The sequence below is a fragment of the Cydia strobilella genome, chromosome 13 (genome assembly GCF_947568885.1).
Source record: "Cydia strobilella chromosome 13, ilCydStro3.1, whole genome shotgun sequence".
Classification (NCBI taxonomy): domain Eukaryota; kingdom Metazoa; phylum Arthropoda; class Insecta; order Lepidoptera; family Tortricidae; genus Cydia; species Cydia strobilella.
In genome coordinates this window covers 14,361,071-14,379,350 of record NC_086053.1, presented here as the reverse complement: position 1 = coordinate 14,379,350, position 18,280 = coordinate 14,361,071, and the positions used below count along the sequence as shown (strand labels likewise).

General features: G+C 37.0%; 1 protein-coding gene across 1 annotated transcript; it reads right to left on the bottom strand.

The window, feature by feature from the left end:
• Nucleotides 1–16,197: 16,197 nt before the first annotated feature.
• LOC134746873 (uncharacterized) lies at nt 16,198–17,927 on the bottom strand. The gene has a single exon (XM_063681447.1). The coding sequence runs from the start codon at nt 17,925–17,927 to the stop codon at nt 16,272–16,274; it is 1,656 nt and encodes a 551-aa protein (XP_063537517.1). The 3' UTR covers nt 16,198–16,271.
• Nucleotides 17,928–18,280: the final 353 nt, after the last annotated feature.

Sequence of the window (18,280 nt, the reverse complement as noted above, 5' to 3'; positions counted from 1 at the left end):
AGCTAGGTACCTAGTACTCATGCGTGCCAGTGAATACAGATAGCGATTGTCGAAGCGCGTAAGTAATCCGCGGCGAATCCGGCAGCTCACTGACACTATCCATTTAGTTAGAACAGCCTTTGTTCTGAAAAAAAAAATACAATTTTATCTTCTGACGCAGTGCAGTGGGTCAAATAAGTATTACTTACATATTAAAACGAGTCACTCGCGTATTTTTAACTACCTAAGCCAACATCGTAATCGCTAAGTTTGTCTATCTATCTAATTCGAATTTTCCACTCATTTACTCTAAGGTTAGCTGGAAGAGATCCCTTATAGGGATAAGCTCGCCTTTGTACCTAAATTTATATGAATTTCATGTTAACAATTTTTGTTTTGTACAATAAAGTGATTTACTACTACTACTACTACATCGACTTAAAATGCGTGAGTGACCCGTTTTAAACATTTAATATCATTTTGTCTGCGTCTGTTGTCGCTTTTTAGGGTTCCGTACCCAAAGGGTAAAAACGGGACCCTATTATTAAGACTCCGCTGTCCGTCTGTCCGTCTGTCCGTCCGTCTGTCCGTCTGTTCGTCTGTCTGTCTGTCACCAGGCTGTATCTCATGAACCATGATAGACAGTTGAAATTTTCACAGATGATGTATTTCTGTTCCCGCTATAACAACAAATACTAAAAAAGTACGGAACCCTCGGTGCGCGAGTCCGACTCGCACTTGGCCGGTTTTTATAACTTAACTTTATCTATTTTAAATACTTTCCTTTCAAATCAATCTAAGAAAACGGGACGACACTACAGCATTGCCACTTTTTAATGTCTACAGTTTATTCTCGGACTATACATTTTGATCGAAAAAAAAATCTAAAACCATAGACAACCCGATCTTAATTGGGATGTGTTTGAAATGGCCTTACTGTATACGCGCCTTGAAAAAAGTGAATCTGAATGCATGAATGTAATAAATTATAATGATAATATTTTATTCATTCATGGTCAATTAAGTAAGTAAGTAAATATTCTTTATTGCACCAAAATTATACATTTTACATACATGTAAAACTACAAAGAAACACATTACATTGATTAATTAACAAATATTTATGTTTATTTCATACATTTAAATATTAAATACAAGTAGTATATATATTTTTTTTCAATAATGCAGTTGACATTTTATTTCGATAATACTTGGTCTGAAACTGCGGGAGCTAATATGTTAGCCATTGCTCGAAGTACAAATAAAAAAAAATACTTTCCACCCTAGGGTGGGAAATGCAATTTTCCATCCGGCTATCAGCCTAAGTGAACTTAAATGAGAAAGAGATGAAAATAAATTTACACACACCACAAAAACACGTCAGCGAGTACCATTCAATCAAACGACTAAACGTCTGTCTTTTACATTCCTCGTACAAATTACCTGCCTCGAGATTTCAAGCAAAAACGCTACTTAAAGTCATTACAAGAAAGCAGGAAATCGTTTCAAGCGGACACAGCATAGTCCTTGCAAATCTTCACGGTTTTGCGAATGAAAAAAGTTTCTCATGATTTATATGCGGAATTGTTTGTTCCGCTTGACGAGAACAAGTGACTTGATTTCAGAAGCAGCCGGGCTAGCACATGATTGGCGCGAGGCGCGAGAGTATTTCGCCGCGACATAGACTACCCGTCCCTAACAACCATTTTCGGTCGCCGTTACGACACGGTGTAGACACATCTTGCGTCGACACCGTCTTTTCCGGTCACAAAACGGTCGCAGTGTGGTCGCCGTTACGTCGCCGTTACCAAAATGGGGAAGGCTCGACACAGACACATTTCAGTCACAAAGTGTCGTCGCCGTGTGCACACATTGTTACTAGTTTGCGACTAGTTATCCCAAAATTATTCGTTCATTCGTTCATTTTGTTCGTTTCAAATGGGAACTGTCAGATGGAAATATACTTAAATAAAAATAAACAAGTGACAAACGCCATCGCTAAGAAGGATTTACAAGACGTAAGTATTTATTGTTTGCATTTATATTACATTACGGCTTTAAATACTATGGGAAATTAAACTGCTCGAGTGATTTGATTAACTAGGTGTAATTTTATCAACGCGCCACCTCATTATTTTAGTTTAGCCAGAAATGAAATTATTTACTTCTCAGTGCATGTGTTCATAACTACATTATTTGATGCAATTTTAGTGCTCCGATGCATATAATATACCTAAATAATAAAAATAACGCTTTACATACTACTAAACTTGGTAATTATGATGTAAAAATATGGTTTAAGGCTGAGAAAAATTCCAGTCACAAAGTAGTCGCAATGTTACGACTCTGTGTAGACTCTGTGTAGACACTGTGTAGACATATGTCAAAAGTAGTAACAAAGTTACTGGATTTGCAAAATGGCTCCTTGTGCTCATTTGTTTTCAGATCAGTGTTGCCAGATCGTACCTTTCAGTACGATTTTACGTACTTTTTGAATAGCATACGTACTTAAAACGTACCCCGCCCAAAACCGTACTAAAATCGTACTTTTCGGCTAAACCGCACATTTTAGTACGATTTTACTTACTTTTCGTATGAGCGGTTCAAAAATATGCTATAATGGCGTAGAAATAATAGTGACAGACCAAAAAAGTACGATTTATTTGCGTAAAAATTTGTGACTTTTTTGTTTTGGTATTTGTATGTACCTTACTATTTTGCATATTAATATTGTTCCTTTTGCCCCGAGAAAAAACAAACTAAACATAGTTTTTTGCCCAACGTGACCGCAAGTTATCTTTATTTTCAGATCTAACCAATTGCTACAGAATACAAATGACAAAGGTGAAGGTCGCGGGAATTCGGTGGTTGCGAGCGGCACAGGATCGGTCGGAGTGGCGAGCCTTGGGGGAGGCCTATGTCCAGCAGTGGACGTCTATCGGCTGACATGATGATGATGATGACAAATGACAAAGAAAAGAAGCAAGAAGGAAATAAAACAAATAAAAATACAAATGATTCCTCGACGCAATCGGGTGATTCTTAAATTGTGTCCAGATTTTTTGTTTTTGTCATAAAAAAATTATAAGAGTTTTGAATGATTCACAGCTAGTTTCACTACCTATATAGACCGTGATTACCTTTTGTATTGTTTTTGAGCTCCCGATATTTCGACGCAGTTACATGCATCTTATTCACGGGTGACTGAAGATAGCGAGTGGGTGTCAAAGTTGTGTAGACTGCGCTCTGTCTACCCTCATTATATCATATCGGGGATATCGGGAGCTCAAAATCAATACAAAAGGTAATCACGGTCTATATCCCGGTCAATATAAGTCTAGTGAAAAGTCATTTTAGATCATTTAAAGCTTTTTTTATTTTTATTTTTCCATACAAAACATGGTACTATATTGGTGATTCTTGAATTGGAAGTTTTTGTGGCATAAAAGTTTATTTTTCACATATTGTTACATATAAAGTACATACAAAAAGTGAGCGTTCCGTGACATTTCTTGCATTTTTTAAATATGTATTCTTTATCTATGAGGATCTCACTAGAATACCTAATATAATTAAGTCGTTCATTTTTAATTATCCTGTATAACGATCTCAGCAAGTCGTTTTAGTAGTTTAAGTTTTAAATAAGTATTAAATAAGTACAAACGGATGGTTGTGATATAATATATAGACTGCGAGCCACGAACCGATTTTAATGACCAATAGCCTCCCGGGCGAAAACTCGTAAAGTGGAAAACCCTGGTTTTTTCTTGTTATTTTTTAATAGTTTAGTATGGTCAACCACTAAACAAATATTAAAATTTAAAATATTTTGAGCCTTGCCAAGATAAGGGTTAAAAAAGTATGCTTAGAGAATGTTAATAATTAATGTTTATTTATCGAAGCGTTGATAACAATGGAAAGAATACCATTTCGGTATTGCAATCCATAGCAAAAACTTTGCATTTAATGTCGTCTAAATTATATTCTCTCAATTCTTCAGTTTCATGAATGAGCGCTGTGGCATATATGTTTATGTTTGATGATTTAAATGGCAACTCAAAAAAATTATATTTGTTTTTTATATTCCCGCCGAAGACTTTTATTTTTCCTTCTACACAAGTAGCGTATTGCATTTCTGTTAAATTTTTGTCAGTAGTTAGAAACCACTTGTCCTTATTGTTTTTAGATATCGAGTATTTTTTTACTAACTGTCTTAAAAACTTTCACCAGTTTCCAGTAAAATTTCGTTTTTGAGGGCGGGATCTGATTTTTTGCAAGTAGTCTCTATATTCAATTTCGACAGTTCTTGTATGCGATTCGCTACTTGCGCCAATGGTTGGTCCCCTTTTCGTAACAGGTTTTTAATACTGTAAAGCATACCTTCAAAGGGATAGGCGCTAAGAGAAGGTAGAGACCCGAACTTCATAACGTCAATCATTGACAACATGGCATAAAATCTTTTATACTGGACGCTCGATGCCCAAAAGGGACGGTAGTTCGGAAGGGACAACAAAAGGACGGTGTGGCATTAAAAATGACGGAAAATCGTCCTATTTGGGACGATCTGGCAACACTGCTATTAATGGACAGTTTGACAAACCTTAGTTTTTAAGAGGTATTTTATATTGTCATTTGCGGTCACAATGTTTCGAAACATTTCAGTAACCGTTACGACACATTGTGTAGAGATTTGGTCACAAACTGAACGCAAAGTGTACACAATGTGTCGACACCTTGTTACCGAAAAGTGTACACACGGCGACGACACTTAGTTACTGAAACAATTCTGGTCACATTGTGTGCACACGGCGACCACACTAAGTTACCAAAACTGAACACAGTCGCAAAGTGTAGTAACGGTTACGACACCGTTTCGACACATCTGACATTTAGTTACTACTTTGATGATTCTGCGACCGGAATGGTTATATGGGGTCCCCCTTTAATTCATACATTTAGTAAAAGACTAGTAGAAAAGGAGTCTATCTCGCGGCGAGACTGTCGCGTGAGTCGCGTCAATCATGTGCTCGGCCTACAGAACAGGCAGGCCATTTCTAAATCAAAAAAATCTGCGAAACTGAATACGGCAAAAAATACCAATAGCAATTTTAATTATTTATATTACCTACACATTTTATTCACTATACTGGCCATTCAATTAAACTAATTGACTTTCCAACGCTAGCTATTTTAATGGGTATTTTTGAGCTGAATCAACGTGGCAGCTTCCTCAATTAGAGCAATTGAAAATCACCTCGTATTTGCCTCATCTGCTCTAAAAAACGTCATAAGTTATTATGAGATTCTTATAAAGATAAGACGTTTTGAAAAGTATGGTGCAGCATAATTGCCTCGACGTAAGTAAAAGCGTTTGAAAGGGGTTTTCTTTTCTATTTATTGTGGGCTCTGGTATTGAAAAAGCTTAAAAACTGGGAAGTTATTATGGGCTGTTAAAATTGTAGTTTGTTTTAAATTTTGTTCATAAAAAAGCCATTGTTTCTTTTACACACAATGACACACAATGGCCAACCGCTCACATAAAAGAGACAATGGCTTTTGTTTAACAGATTACCGTCTTAGACGAAAAAGCCATTTGAGAAAATGAAGACTACCTATACATAAAATTAATTATAATATTTTTTTTAAAGTAATCTAAATTAAAATACATCTAAATAAGACCCCCATTGATAATAAATGGAGGGTGGGAGTCAAAACTGGCAAATAACGTCTTACTTAATAAATGAATGGCGCCAAAGGGGAAATCAATTAGGCATCTCATTAACCGCCGGACTAAGGTACAATTTTACCGACTAAATCTATCAATTTTACACTTTTGCAACTAAAATCGATACCGGGCTCTTAACTTACTTCCATTACCAATTGAAACAGTAACAGGTACGATGTTATATTTCAATTGGTAATTTTCCTATCTGTTACTGACCCGTAGTTAAAATTGGATATTCTCCTGTGTAATATAAACTTCTCTGTTTCAGGTAAATTCCAATATTAAAAGTTCACCGACACAGTACGCCAGATGGTTCAGTCAAAATAACGCGTTAATTTTGCCGGGCATTTATTTTGTCGGGATAAATTGGCAGGGTGCCCACTGTGCGCTAGTAAGGTATGTAATTGACGATTTTTTGGACAGCATAAACAGTATATCCTTCTATCCGTTTGTAGCTGATACGTACAAGTACGTATTGTAGGTATGTAGTTCGCATCTGAAAACAGATAATTAGTAATGAGGGCTAACGCGTATGAATTCGCCGCTAGGGGCGCTAGTGTAGATGGTGGTCTTTTCCATAGTTCGAAATGTCAAATGTCACTTGTCACTTCAATGACTGACAGCTTTTCTATAGTCTTTTGGACCGCCATCAACAGAGGCGCCAACCGGTGAGCAAAAAAACGATAGCCATCATTACGTCATTAAACGCTGCTACTAGCAATTTTGACAACTTAAAGACGTTCGGATTTCCACTGTAGCTGCATTACTGTTGCGACATTACTGCTGTAGTGTATAACTGTACGGCTAACATCATTTTGCATGCCTTAAGCTGTAATTTTATTGAAAAAAAACGGCGGGAGGCCGATTTTCACGATACAATATAAGCAATCGCTAAATTGCATTGACACGTGATTGACACGTATTATTTCATATTCCTAACTGAATAAATATATATTAAATATGTTAATAACGGGTCACTCACGTATTTTAAGTAGAAAAACGCTCGACATGTCATCCGTCATAAGGAGCTTGCGTTGACGGTGAAACATGTCGAGTGTTTTTCGACTTAAAATACGTGACACGTTATTATATTTTACAGTACATATGGTACTACTTTCTTGCACTAGTGCGTAAAGAGCACTTTTTGTGCATATGTCGAAAGTTTAAAGAGCCATATGTATTGTAAAACTTTGTACGATACATCTGCGAATAGGTAATTCGCAACTCGTGTCGATTTAAAACACTCCCTGCGGTCGTGTTTTAATTTATCGCCACTCGTTTCGAATTTCCTCTTTTCCGCACTTGTATCGTAAATAACTATAATATGTCTGTGTCTCACGGAAGTTGTGTTGTTAAATAAATATACCTATTTACCTACTTACTTTTATTCACAGAACTTTTTAAACAGTGAATGATGAAAACTTGAAAACCTCAAAGCGTCCTTTTTGAGAATGTTTCTCGCTTTTTGCTCTCGTCTGTTGTTCTTTTTTCTGGGACTTACTTTATTGAGGGCAACGGCGGTCGTTTCGTGCACTTTGCCTCAAAGGCGGACAGCACAGCATTTTAAACAACTGAAATATTTCATTGCTTTTACCATTTTGAACTTTTTTCCCAACTAAGTACTTCAATTCTAAAAAAGTTCCGAATTTAGTACATGTGTTCTATACGCATCTGTATATTTATTTAGTAAGAGAAACTCCGTTGCATAGGCTACCTTGAGAAAATGGATGAAGACAAGAGCGTATCTGGGTGCCTAGCCAACATGCCAATCGTATACGATACGACAACGAAACACACGCACAATCACACTAATATGTAAGTGTGATAGAGACACAGAAAGCGTTTCGTTGTCGTAGTGCAAAAGATTAGCATCTTGGTTAGGCTTCCTGGGTCGCCTAGCAGGACGACGTCCTGTCGTACGTTAATTTATTTGGCTTTTGGGTCCATTTTGAGACCTTATTTTTAAATTCTCAAAATTGACTTCTAAGGCGTTCTATACGTTGGCGAAGTTCAAAGCACATCAATCTTAAATCGGCCTCGATGTTTCCTAGTGTTCAATAACACACGGTCTCCGAGACCGGTTGTTGGCAAACCTCCCATGGCAGGGCTAGCATGCTTACAGTCTTACCACTTATCTAAGGCGGTAGCTTTCTGTAGGTCTTTAATGATGTTAGTAAGTAATAAGTAATTCTTCTGATTAATTACGAATATTAAGGTTTGGCAATATCATAAATAAAGATTAAATACTTAAACTTGATTTATTCCATTAGAAATAAAACTATGAAAACGGATTATATCGCGTATATTGAATTTATAATACATCCCGACGTTTCGAACCCTTTACAGCGTTCGTGGTCAACGGGTGACTGAGGAAAAATTACAAAGTGTAATACCCACATACTAAAAATAATGAACAATCATAGACTATATAAACTTTAAGACTGGTTGTACATGCAAAATCAGTTCATAAAGCTAGTTATACACTACAATTATTTTCAAGTAAAGATATATATATATATACGCGATAAAAACTACGCCGGCTCCAACCCTACACCACGGACCCGAGAAGATTTAATTCCCTCCTAAATTGTAGGAGGGTATCCCAATATGGGACCGGCAACAAACTCGGCGGGACAATATACGCAATATAATCCGTTTTCATAGTTTTATTTCATGAGTAACTATCGCGGTAACCGAAGACAATATTATTCCATTAGCTTAACTTAGCCTTATCACTTATCTAAGACGGTGTCTGTAGTACTTGCGCGGTAGTTCTCCATACGTCTATCACTTAACTGAGGCGGTTGATATAATATCTACTTTTGTCTAAGTTCAAATCACGTCAATTTTAAATCAGCCTCGATGTTTCCTAGTGTTCAATAACACACGGTCTCCGAGACCGGTTGTTGGCAAACCTCCCACAGCAGGGTTAGCATTTGCATGCTTATCTTATACCACCACCACCTTTCCCACCTACTTGTCCTAAAACTTAATTTCCTTCTCCTAGATTCCTAAATTGTTAATTAACTAGGTATCCGCCTAATTTAAATTGAAGACATTTGGAAAAATTTACAAGAATTAACTGAAGTTTTCAGGCTCATTTTGAGAAATTTCTGAAAAATTAATGAAATTTTACGTAAAATGTTCACATGGATGGATGGAACTCTACACCTTTTGACAAAAAAAAATATACTAAGTTAAACTTAACATCTAGATGTATAAACTACCTACTCAAAATATTCACCTTTATATCTAGGTCTTATAATATGACCTAACACATGACTGAAATGGCACCTCGTCCGTTTGGCGGAATGGCATACTTTCATTTATTTCATCCAATTTTTTCACTTTTTTTTTATTCTTTATTTACTTCATCTAATTAATTTTCCAACTAGCCGCTTGATGAAAAGGCCTATTCAATGCTTTTATTGAAGTTTGTAATTAGTTTATTGACAGAGAGTAAAGGTGACTGTCCATTTGTGACTGCCGCTGCACTGCAGTTGCGACGTTACGCGGTCCAGCGCTACTGTAGCAGCACGACTGCTGCTGTTGCGGCGTGCAGTCGCGACAGCGTTAGTTGATGGCTTGTCAATGTCAAGTCATATAATGTCAGACGTACAAATAAAATACTTATTTTAGTTTTGTATTTTTTACGAGAAGAAGCGAGTGACGATAATGCTACATGTTACATGAAAAAGAAGACCAGTTTGCCTTTCTACAATAGTACAATAGTCAGAGTCCGACGAAGGCAGCTACGCAATATTAATATAAAATCTGATATTTAATGGTGATCGTTTATTCAGGGAATATTGCCGATTAAATGAAAAGCAATTCAACATTGAATGAGACTTAATAATTGACGAAATACAACCAAATTCCTCAAATGAAATTAATGCAGAAGAAAAATATTATTCTTAACATTAAGGTAAGATCACATTGTGAAATTTTCTTCCCCATCCTCTTGCCTGAATGCGTGACCACCGCACACAGCAAGCCGACGCAAACGGGACTCATGTAGTTCGTGATATATACTACTTAATCCACCTGCATCAAGTATAGGTACCTACTCGGCCGTCAGAAACGTGCGGCTGGATTTAGAAGTCTGTGATAAACGTCCCCTCAAAACCATGCCAGGTAGGCTCTTTATCAGGTCTTTCATTGATTTCTGCAGTGATTCGTGGGTTCCGGAGATGGCGATGCGACACGTAACAATAAATTATCCAATGGTGGGCAGACAGTCGTTCCGTATTAGCAAAGTATTACAGATTTATCTTTCTAAGTATTCATATTAAGCCAATTTTACTTTCTTTAGGTACCTAACAATGAAGTATGATGAATAAAATAATTTGTAAGAGCTATAAGTAATTGCGCAATTTACACTTCATATTGTCCAGTTTCGTATTTCAAACTGAAACACAAATTTAAATCTTATAATTCCTCTCGTGTTGCAGGTGTCCCACTCTTCATGATATGACCGCACCATCCATATAAAACTTGACGGGCGAGACAAGAAATCCTTAAGCTATTTCCCTCACCTTGGCCGATAGAAAGAACTTTTAATAAATTAATTTGAATAATAAATGGTTTCCTCGTGTTGGTGTAATGAAAAATTACGTGTTGCACTGTAACAAAGTTTGTTTAACCCTCATGCCTTGAGATCCCCGCAACTGTCAATATTCTAAATTTTAAAGCATTCGCTTCTCTCGTAGTTCAATTTTGTATCCTTTCGTACGTTTGGGTATCAATACCATGAGATATTAAACAACATCTTTGCCCCTTGTAATAAAAATTAATGATTGCTTCTTTTATTTAGCTCAGGAATGGCTTTGCAATGACAAAATGAGGAAGTGTCACCATAAACGACATTATATAATTATAGTTTGTCAAAGGACTGTCTCATTTCAAACATTAGATGACCAACTATACTATGATATTACGACTAGAGTTGCCAGGAATATTCGCAACTATTCGGTATTCGGCCTATTCAGCCACTTTGCCGAATATTCGGTATTCTATTTGCCTCTCTATCGCTCGTGCCCTGTCGAGCTTATAGGCCTTTAGCTATCTTCGCAAAACTACGAAAAAATATAAGAACAGTTTATATAATGAATTTATCATGAAATGTTAAAAAAATCACATAGGAAAATATAGGGACTGTCTCAATTGAAACAGACAGAGAGAATCATATACTATCTTTGTCTTGGGCTAGTATACTATAGCACCCAAAGGAAATGGATGAGTAGATTTTTGGTTGTTCTTATTTACTGACAGATTTGGTTTGCCCTTCGAGCAACACGGAAGGGAGTCGGCATTCGCACTATTTCCCCTCTGTCGAGGTACAAGATCAATTGTGCATGCATACAACTAGCGCGGTACGTACAACACACACCTCGTGTTGCACACAATAATTGTGTAATGCGCTCTTTATTATAAAGAGATCGAGGTGTGCAAGACTTGTCTTTGACGTGTGTCATTTTCTATGTATTTGTGTCATCATTAGAGATTGGATTTTGTAAGTAGTGAGTGAGACTGTGTGCACGTTTTCCTCCGTAAAAAATGGCAGAACGATTTGTACGGTAAGATATCGCTTGGGCTCCTCCCTTCCGACGTGTCGGAAGCCGGTGTTGCTCGAAGTGTTTGCCAGACTATAGTTAACTTCCGAATTTGACGCTCTCTTTTCGGACCTATCATTATAGTTTCCTGACTGGCTCTGTGACATGGCTCAATCTAGGAGGATATTACCAAACGGAGCCGCCACGTCTGTAATTTGCGGTACATAAACGTCTGCCAATTTTTGCGGGGGAGGGGAACGTCAAATGTATACGTAACGTCAAAATAGCCATGTCAGATAAACGTCAGTCCATACATTGTGTATGACCATTGGCCGACTATTTTCGACAGAGGGGAATGCCAATGGCTACTCCGTTTTGTTATATCCTCCTAGGGCTCAATATAGATTAACAAAAAAGTTTACAGTAGGTACAGTCGCCATCGGATATATCGGAGCGACCGAGGTGCTAAAAATATCTGAACATGCACTCTAGCGCCTTGACAATAAAGGCGTGTTTAGATATGTGTGACCTCCTTGGCCGCCCCGATATATCTGCGATATATGGCGACTGTACCATCGGGATTCTTTGTCCGTGGGTGTAATAAGCTCCTTAGAACGTAGTGGTTATATCCTCTTTGCTTAGAACTACTAATATCTGTGACCAAAGACATTTCAGTGCAGGTGACAGATTTGACGTGCGGTCTGCAGCCGCAGTTGCAATAATACACCAAATACGCAAAAATGGCCATGCTACGTGCGGTCGGTCTTGTCATTCATTTTACTATGGAAATTGACAATAACACCGACGTGTCGGAGCAGTAGTGCAGCTGCGGTCGGGAAAACGTTAAAATCACCATATTACGTGCAGTCGATATCGTCATTCATTTTACTATGGAAATTGACAATAACACCGACGCGTTCAGGCCGCTGCAGTAGTGTCGGTGCAGTCGCGCAGCTGCGGTCAGAAATGGACTGTCACCTTTATTGGGAATAAACATTTCTCCAAGCGTAGCGAGAGTTATGCCTAATAAGGACTGCTCTAGAATTTGCCGTAAGTTGTATGAAAAAATATGCGTGTATGAGAAAATAAAATTATTTTTATTATACTAAAAGCATTACTTTTTATTAGAGTCAATCCAAGAAATGTCTGCAGTGATTTTGACAGCACACGCAGTGCAGCTGTTATTTTAAACGTCAAACTTCTATGATTTTTTTTTTTTTTTTTTTTTTTATTCATGTATTTATTTAGGGACTTTTAATCTTAAGATTACGCCAGTCCCATCGTACCTTAATCTAAATTACACTCATCTACGGCCTGTAGTAGTATACTGACTAATATAATTATACACAAATAAATATATCTCCTTTGCCTCTTCTGAGATTGGTGCCGCCAAGATGCTTTGAAAAGCGCCTACATCTAACCTATTAATATTTAGTGACTTCATCAACAATTGTCTTTTACCTTCGTTCCGTACACATTCCACCAGTATATGTTGAACATCCTCTACAATATTGCAAGCTTCGCAGTTCGGGGATGGCTCTTTTTTCATCATAAAAGCGAACTTCTTTAGAGGAATGTGTCCTGAACGAAGTCTTAACCCTATTTTAATTAATTTCCTACTTAACCTAGCACTCATAAACCAAGGAATATGAGGAGGTTCACATTGCATAGTCCTGTACCATATACCTTTTTCTTTGCAACGCTCATCAAAGTGTTCTTTCCATATCCCACGTACTTTCATATTGTATTTATGTAACTTTTCTGTAAAGTCTGGTGTAATATAAACTTCTGCTCCAATTGTGCGGGCTTCTTTTGCTAACATGTCAACCTCCTCATTTCCTCTTAATCCTATGTGTGCGGGGATCCATTGCAGTCTCAAAGACATATCAGTAGGTAAAGAGTACAATTTATCAAGCACAGTGTAAGCTATCGCTGTACCTCTGTTTCCAGAGGCGCAGCGAGCTACATGTTGCAAAGCGCTTTTACTGTCTGTAAAAATGACGATATTTTTGCATTTTAAACTAACTGCATAAGATATGGCCTCTGAAATCGCAAATAACTCCGCCGACATAATACAAATTTCTGAAATTATATTGTAACAACTTTTGGTTTTAAACAGTGGGTCTAAATATGCGGCTCCTATACTAGTTTCATTTTTTGATGCATCTGTATAGATTTTGTGCCAATCTCCGTATTTTTGACTTACTTCCAATAAAACATTGTTTCTTATATCACTAGGATGGTATAATTTCTTTGCACATTGCACTAAATCTAAATTGGTAAAAATGACATCTCTGAATTGTATATTAGAAACCCAAGTATTCAGACTGAACATTTTAAGGGGATTTGAGGTAAATATCCGTTCATTTTTTACATCGGAGTATACAGTTGCAAGCAGTGGTAGTTTTTTCCTTATCCAGTACCTACCTCTAGCAGATAATTCAAGTACTTCTAGAAATTCGACAGTTTTATTATTGGTCCATGTTAAACATTTAAGACAATATTTGTAAGCCAAATATGATCTACGTATATGTAAAGGTACTATAGTTAACTCAGACTCCATTACATGAATCGGAGTAGTTTTTATAAAGCCACCTATTACTCTTAAGGCTTGATTCTGTAGCTTATCTAATTTCGTTACATGGGATTTGGCACTACAGTCATACAGAAAACATGCATAGTCCATCCTACTGCGAATTAGCGCTATATAAATTCTCCTTAAATGAGAAGGGTGTACACCCCACGTCGGCCCGGACAGAACTTTAAATATGTTAAGGTATTTGGATATCTTTACATGAATTTCATTTATATGGCTGCTAAATAGTAATGCCTTATCCAACCAGAAACCTAAGTAATTTATTTTGTCCACTGAACATATTAAGTTATTTCCATGAGTTAGATTTATGGGCTGTATTTTTCGTCCTCTGGTAAATAAACAAGCTTTAGTTTTACTATTAGATATTTCTAACCCTAATTCTCCTAACTTAATTGCTATTTCACTGAATGATACTTGTACGCTCATTATACTTTCGTTCAAGTTACATGACCTTTTGTATATGACAAAATCATCAGCATATTGAGACAACATTACATTTTCAGTAAACTTAGCTATTTTATGAGTAACAATATTGAATATCAAAGGAGACATAGGGTCACCTTGAGCTAGTCCCTTTCTGCACCACCTTTCACAATCCTTTGTATTATCACTTTTAATTTTAAGCTTCCTTCTGGTAAGAAACTTCCATAAGTAATTGCATATTTTAGATCCTACCGACAAATCATCTAACGTACTTACAACTTTTTCTATCAACACATTATTGTACGCGTTATCTATGTCTAAAAAACAGGCGAGGGTTGGAACTTTTTCAGTAAAACCTATTTGTATGTACGTAACCAAGCGGACTAGGGCATCAATACAAGACTGTCCTCTTCTAAAACCCGTAACAGAATTTGAAAATATTTTGTTTTTCTCAACATACCATTCTAATCGTTTAGTTAACATAACGTGGAAGATTTTGCAGATACAGGATAATAAAGATATAGGTCGAAGCTTAGTTTCAGCATCACTACGATTACCTAGTTTAGGAATAGGTACCACCTGTATACTTCGCCATTGCCTTGGTACAAAAGCATTAGCAAATATCAAATTGTATAGTTTCAATAAATACATTTTGCCGCACATAGGTAGATTAAATAACATTGAATACGTTATGTCATCTTCCCCAGGTGAAGTATCTTTCTTTTTAATACAACACATTAATTCATGAATGCTAAACTCTTGATCTAACTGCGTATTTTCGGATCTAATAATGGGCTTACGAGGTGTCACTGAGTCTGGCGCTAAACTACGCAATAATTCATTTTTCTTATCAGAGGACACGTTAAAGGTATTGCCTCGGACACCTTTGGCCCAACGCATTTTCTTCCAAACTTCTGACGCTGTGGTAGACTCACCTAGACTGTCACAAAACTTTTGCCAACTTACAGCCTTTGCCCGTCCAATTTTCTTTTTGCTTTCAATATTTATTTTTTCTAATATATCTAAATTTTGTGGCGTTGGATTGCGACGAAACTCTTTCAATGCTAACCGTCTTTGTGCAACTATTCTAGATAAATCGGAGCACCAGTAGTGTTTAGGCGTAAATCGTTGCACGGGGATTTTGCATATTTTAGTCTTTGGAATATGTTTATCTGCAGCTTCATTTATCAGTGTTAAAAAGTCATTATACATTATTTGGATATCTGTGGCATTCGGTAGTATCGTCGGTAAACGCTCCTCAATGTACTCGTTATATGCTATCCAATTTGCCTTTCTGTAATTACGCCTAGCGCTAAATACTAACTTACAATCGAACGTCATAGAATACTTAATTATCAAATGGTCACTTCCTAAATTTTCATTACATACTTTCCAATTGAAATAAATAGCTATATCAGTAGAGACAAACGTAACGTCTGGTGCTGACTCTTGTAACACGTTGCTTACTAACTTTAATCTAGTATAACTACCATCATTTAATGAGATATATCCATTATGTAATGCTGCATCAGCGAGTTGAATACCTCGACTGTTATTTTTATAAGACCAGTTTGTATGGTGCCCATTAAAATCACCTGCTATCACCGATAATTTGGGAAACTTTGAAAAAATACCATCCCAATCGCCGTTAGTAGTACGTACAGACGACGGACAATATACTGCTAAGACGTTTTCTAGGTATTTACAATTTAGAATTTTGACATGTAGGATTTCAATTCCTGGGTTTACAACAGTGTATGAGGTTTGGTACGATTGTAAAGACTTATGAATAACGAAAGCTACACCTCCATAGGAGTCCGCTCGGTCGCAACGGTAAACATTATACCCACTAAATTTTATAACTGAGTCCACCTCCAACCAAGTTTCACTTACTATAGCTATATGGATCTTTTCTTGGCTTAGAATTGCTTCAAACTGTACATGTTTAGGTCGTATACTTTGTGCGTTCCATTGTATAATATTTAAAGTGAGCTCTTTATCCATTACAAAAACTAGAAAATACACTACTCAAGTTACTCAACAAATTTTCGCTACTCACGATCTGAAATACAAATTTAGTTATTGCTTCCATAATTAATTTAAATCCTAGTTTGATTTTCTCTTCCAGAGATACGTCCGATACTATTATATTTTTGGCCTTCTTTAAAAATAACGCCCATGAGAATAGATTCTTCTTTCGGTGGATGTTTTCTTGATCAGGAGTGGTTTGCAATCTTGCACAATCATCTTTACTTTCGGCGTCTGTGTCCTGATCCCTCCTAGCCTTTTTTTGTGTGTTATTCTTCTTCTTACCTTTCACTTTTTTGGGTTTTGTAGTGCCAACATGCTTTTGATTTCTTTCTAAGTTACTTTCTTCCTCGCTTGACTCGCTTCCATCCTGTTCCATTTCTATTTCCGTGTTAGGGCTTTGTTTCGTCGCTTTTTTAAGAACACTGTCTCGATAGTTTGTAGGCAAAGTGCTGGATGTGCCTGGTAGTGCGATGTGTTCATCTACTGCATCCGTTTCTTTTAGCACTGCGTGTACAGTCTCCTGGTCTTTTTTATGACTTAACACTTTCTGTAATGCTATCCGGTACGTACAATTTTCTTCAGCCATAATCGCCCGAATCCATCGTTCTTTTTGGTATGATGGACAACTTTTGTCAAGAGCCATGTGTTTCCCTTTACAATTAATACATACAAAAGTTGTCGCTTCGCAGTTATCGTGAGCACCTCCACATTTCGGACACATTTTCTTCTTGCTCGGACATACTCTCAGTAAATGCCCGAACTTCCAGCATCCTGAGCACTGAGTGACAGGGAAATAATTTAGCTCCACCTTGATTCCATAGCCATATGCAGACACATATGGGGGCAAAGTGGACGACTGAAAACATACTCTAACGGTCTCGCTATCAACCCACGCTCCGCGTTCATCGAGCCTTTTTAGCCTCTTAGCAGACACGATCTTGTACATACAATCAAAATCATTCTTTATTTCTTCTTCAGTGACATCCAATTCTATTCGCCTCAATATTCCATATGTCAAGTTTAGTTCAGTTGTTAACTGACATCTGTATCCTAAGTCACTAATTTTTTTGGACTGCAATAATTTTTCTGCGTCTTGCTTGCTATTGAACCTTACTAACACCTTGCACGAGTTTTTATAAGTTATTTTTTGTATGTTTTGTATGCCATCTGATCTTAATAACTTGGCCAAGCCAACTTGTTTAGGCAAATCTTCCTTCGATGTGACACACACCTCACCATCCTCACATGTCTGAACAATAGACTGGAGTGGCTCGACACGATTTTTTCGCGGGAAATCCGACAAATTATTCATTCGAGTCAAATCCGATAAGTTATTTTGCGATAAACTTCTATTTAGACGCTTAGATCTTCTCTTTCTTTCTACTAAAGTAAAACCTTCGGTATTGTTTTCATCCGTGTCATCACTCGTATTTCTAGGTCTCTTCTCAATTCGTGACATCAATGAGGGTGATGGTTGCGATAAATTAACCTCCAAACTTTCGTCATTCAAAACAATATTGTCCTTATTTCCCTTGTTCAAAATTCTTGGCCTAATTCTATTTTCCTCTGACGAATCACTAGACACATAATCTTTTTTATCTCCGAAACTCTTTTCACTCATTGTAACTTCATTCACCAAGACGTAAACACTAAACAATAGACACTCGAGCCCGGCCGGCCGGCCGGCGCGATAACAAACCAGTTATAATACGAATAGGTAATGCGCAGCAATCGACACGTCGTGTTATCACTAGATGCGAAGCCGAACTGTTCTATGAAATTATGACGTATAAATAACGTATTAGATTATTTTAAACCGGGTCACTCACGTGTCCCAACAATTTACGAAAATTTAAATTGGACCGAAACATGTCGAGCTATTCGACTTAATAATACGTGAGTGACCCGGTTTAAAATAATCTAATATGTTTGAGTCTCACGGGAGTTTTTTATACTAATAAATAACACTTGCAC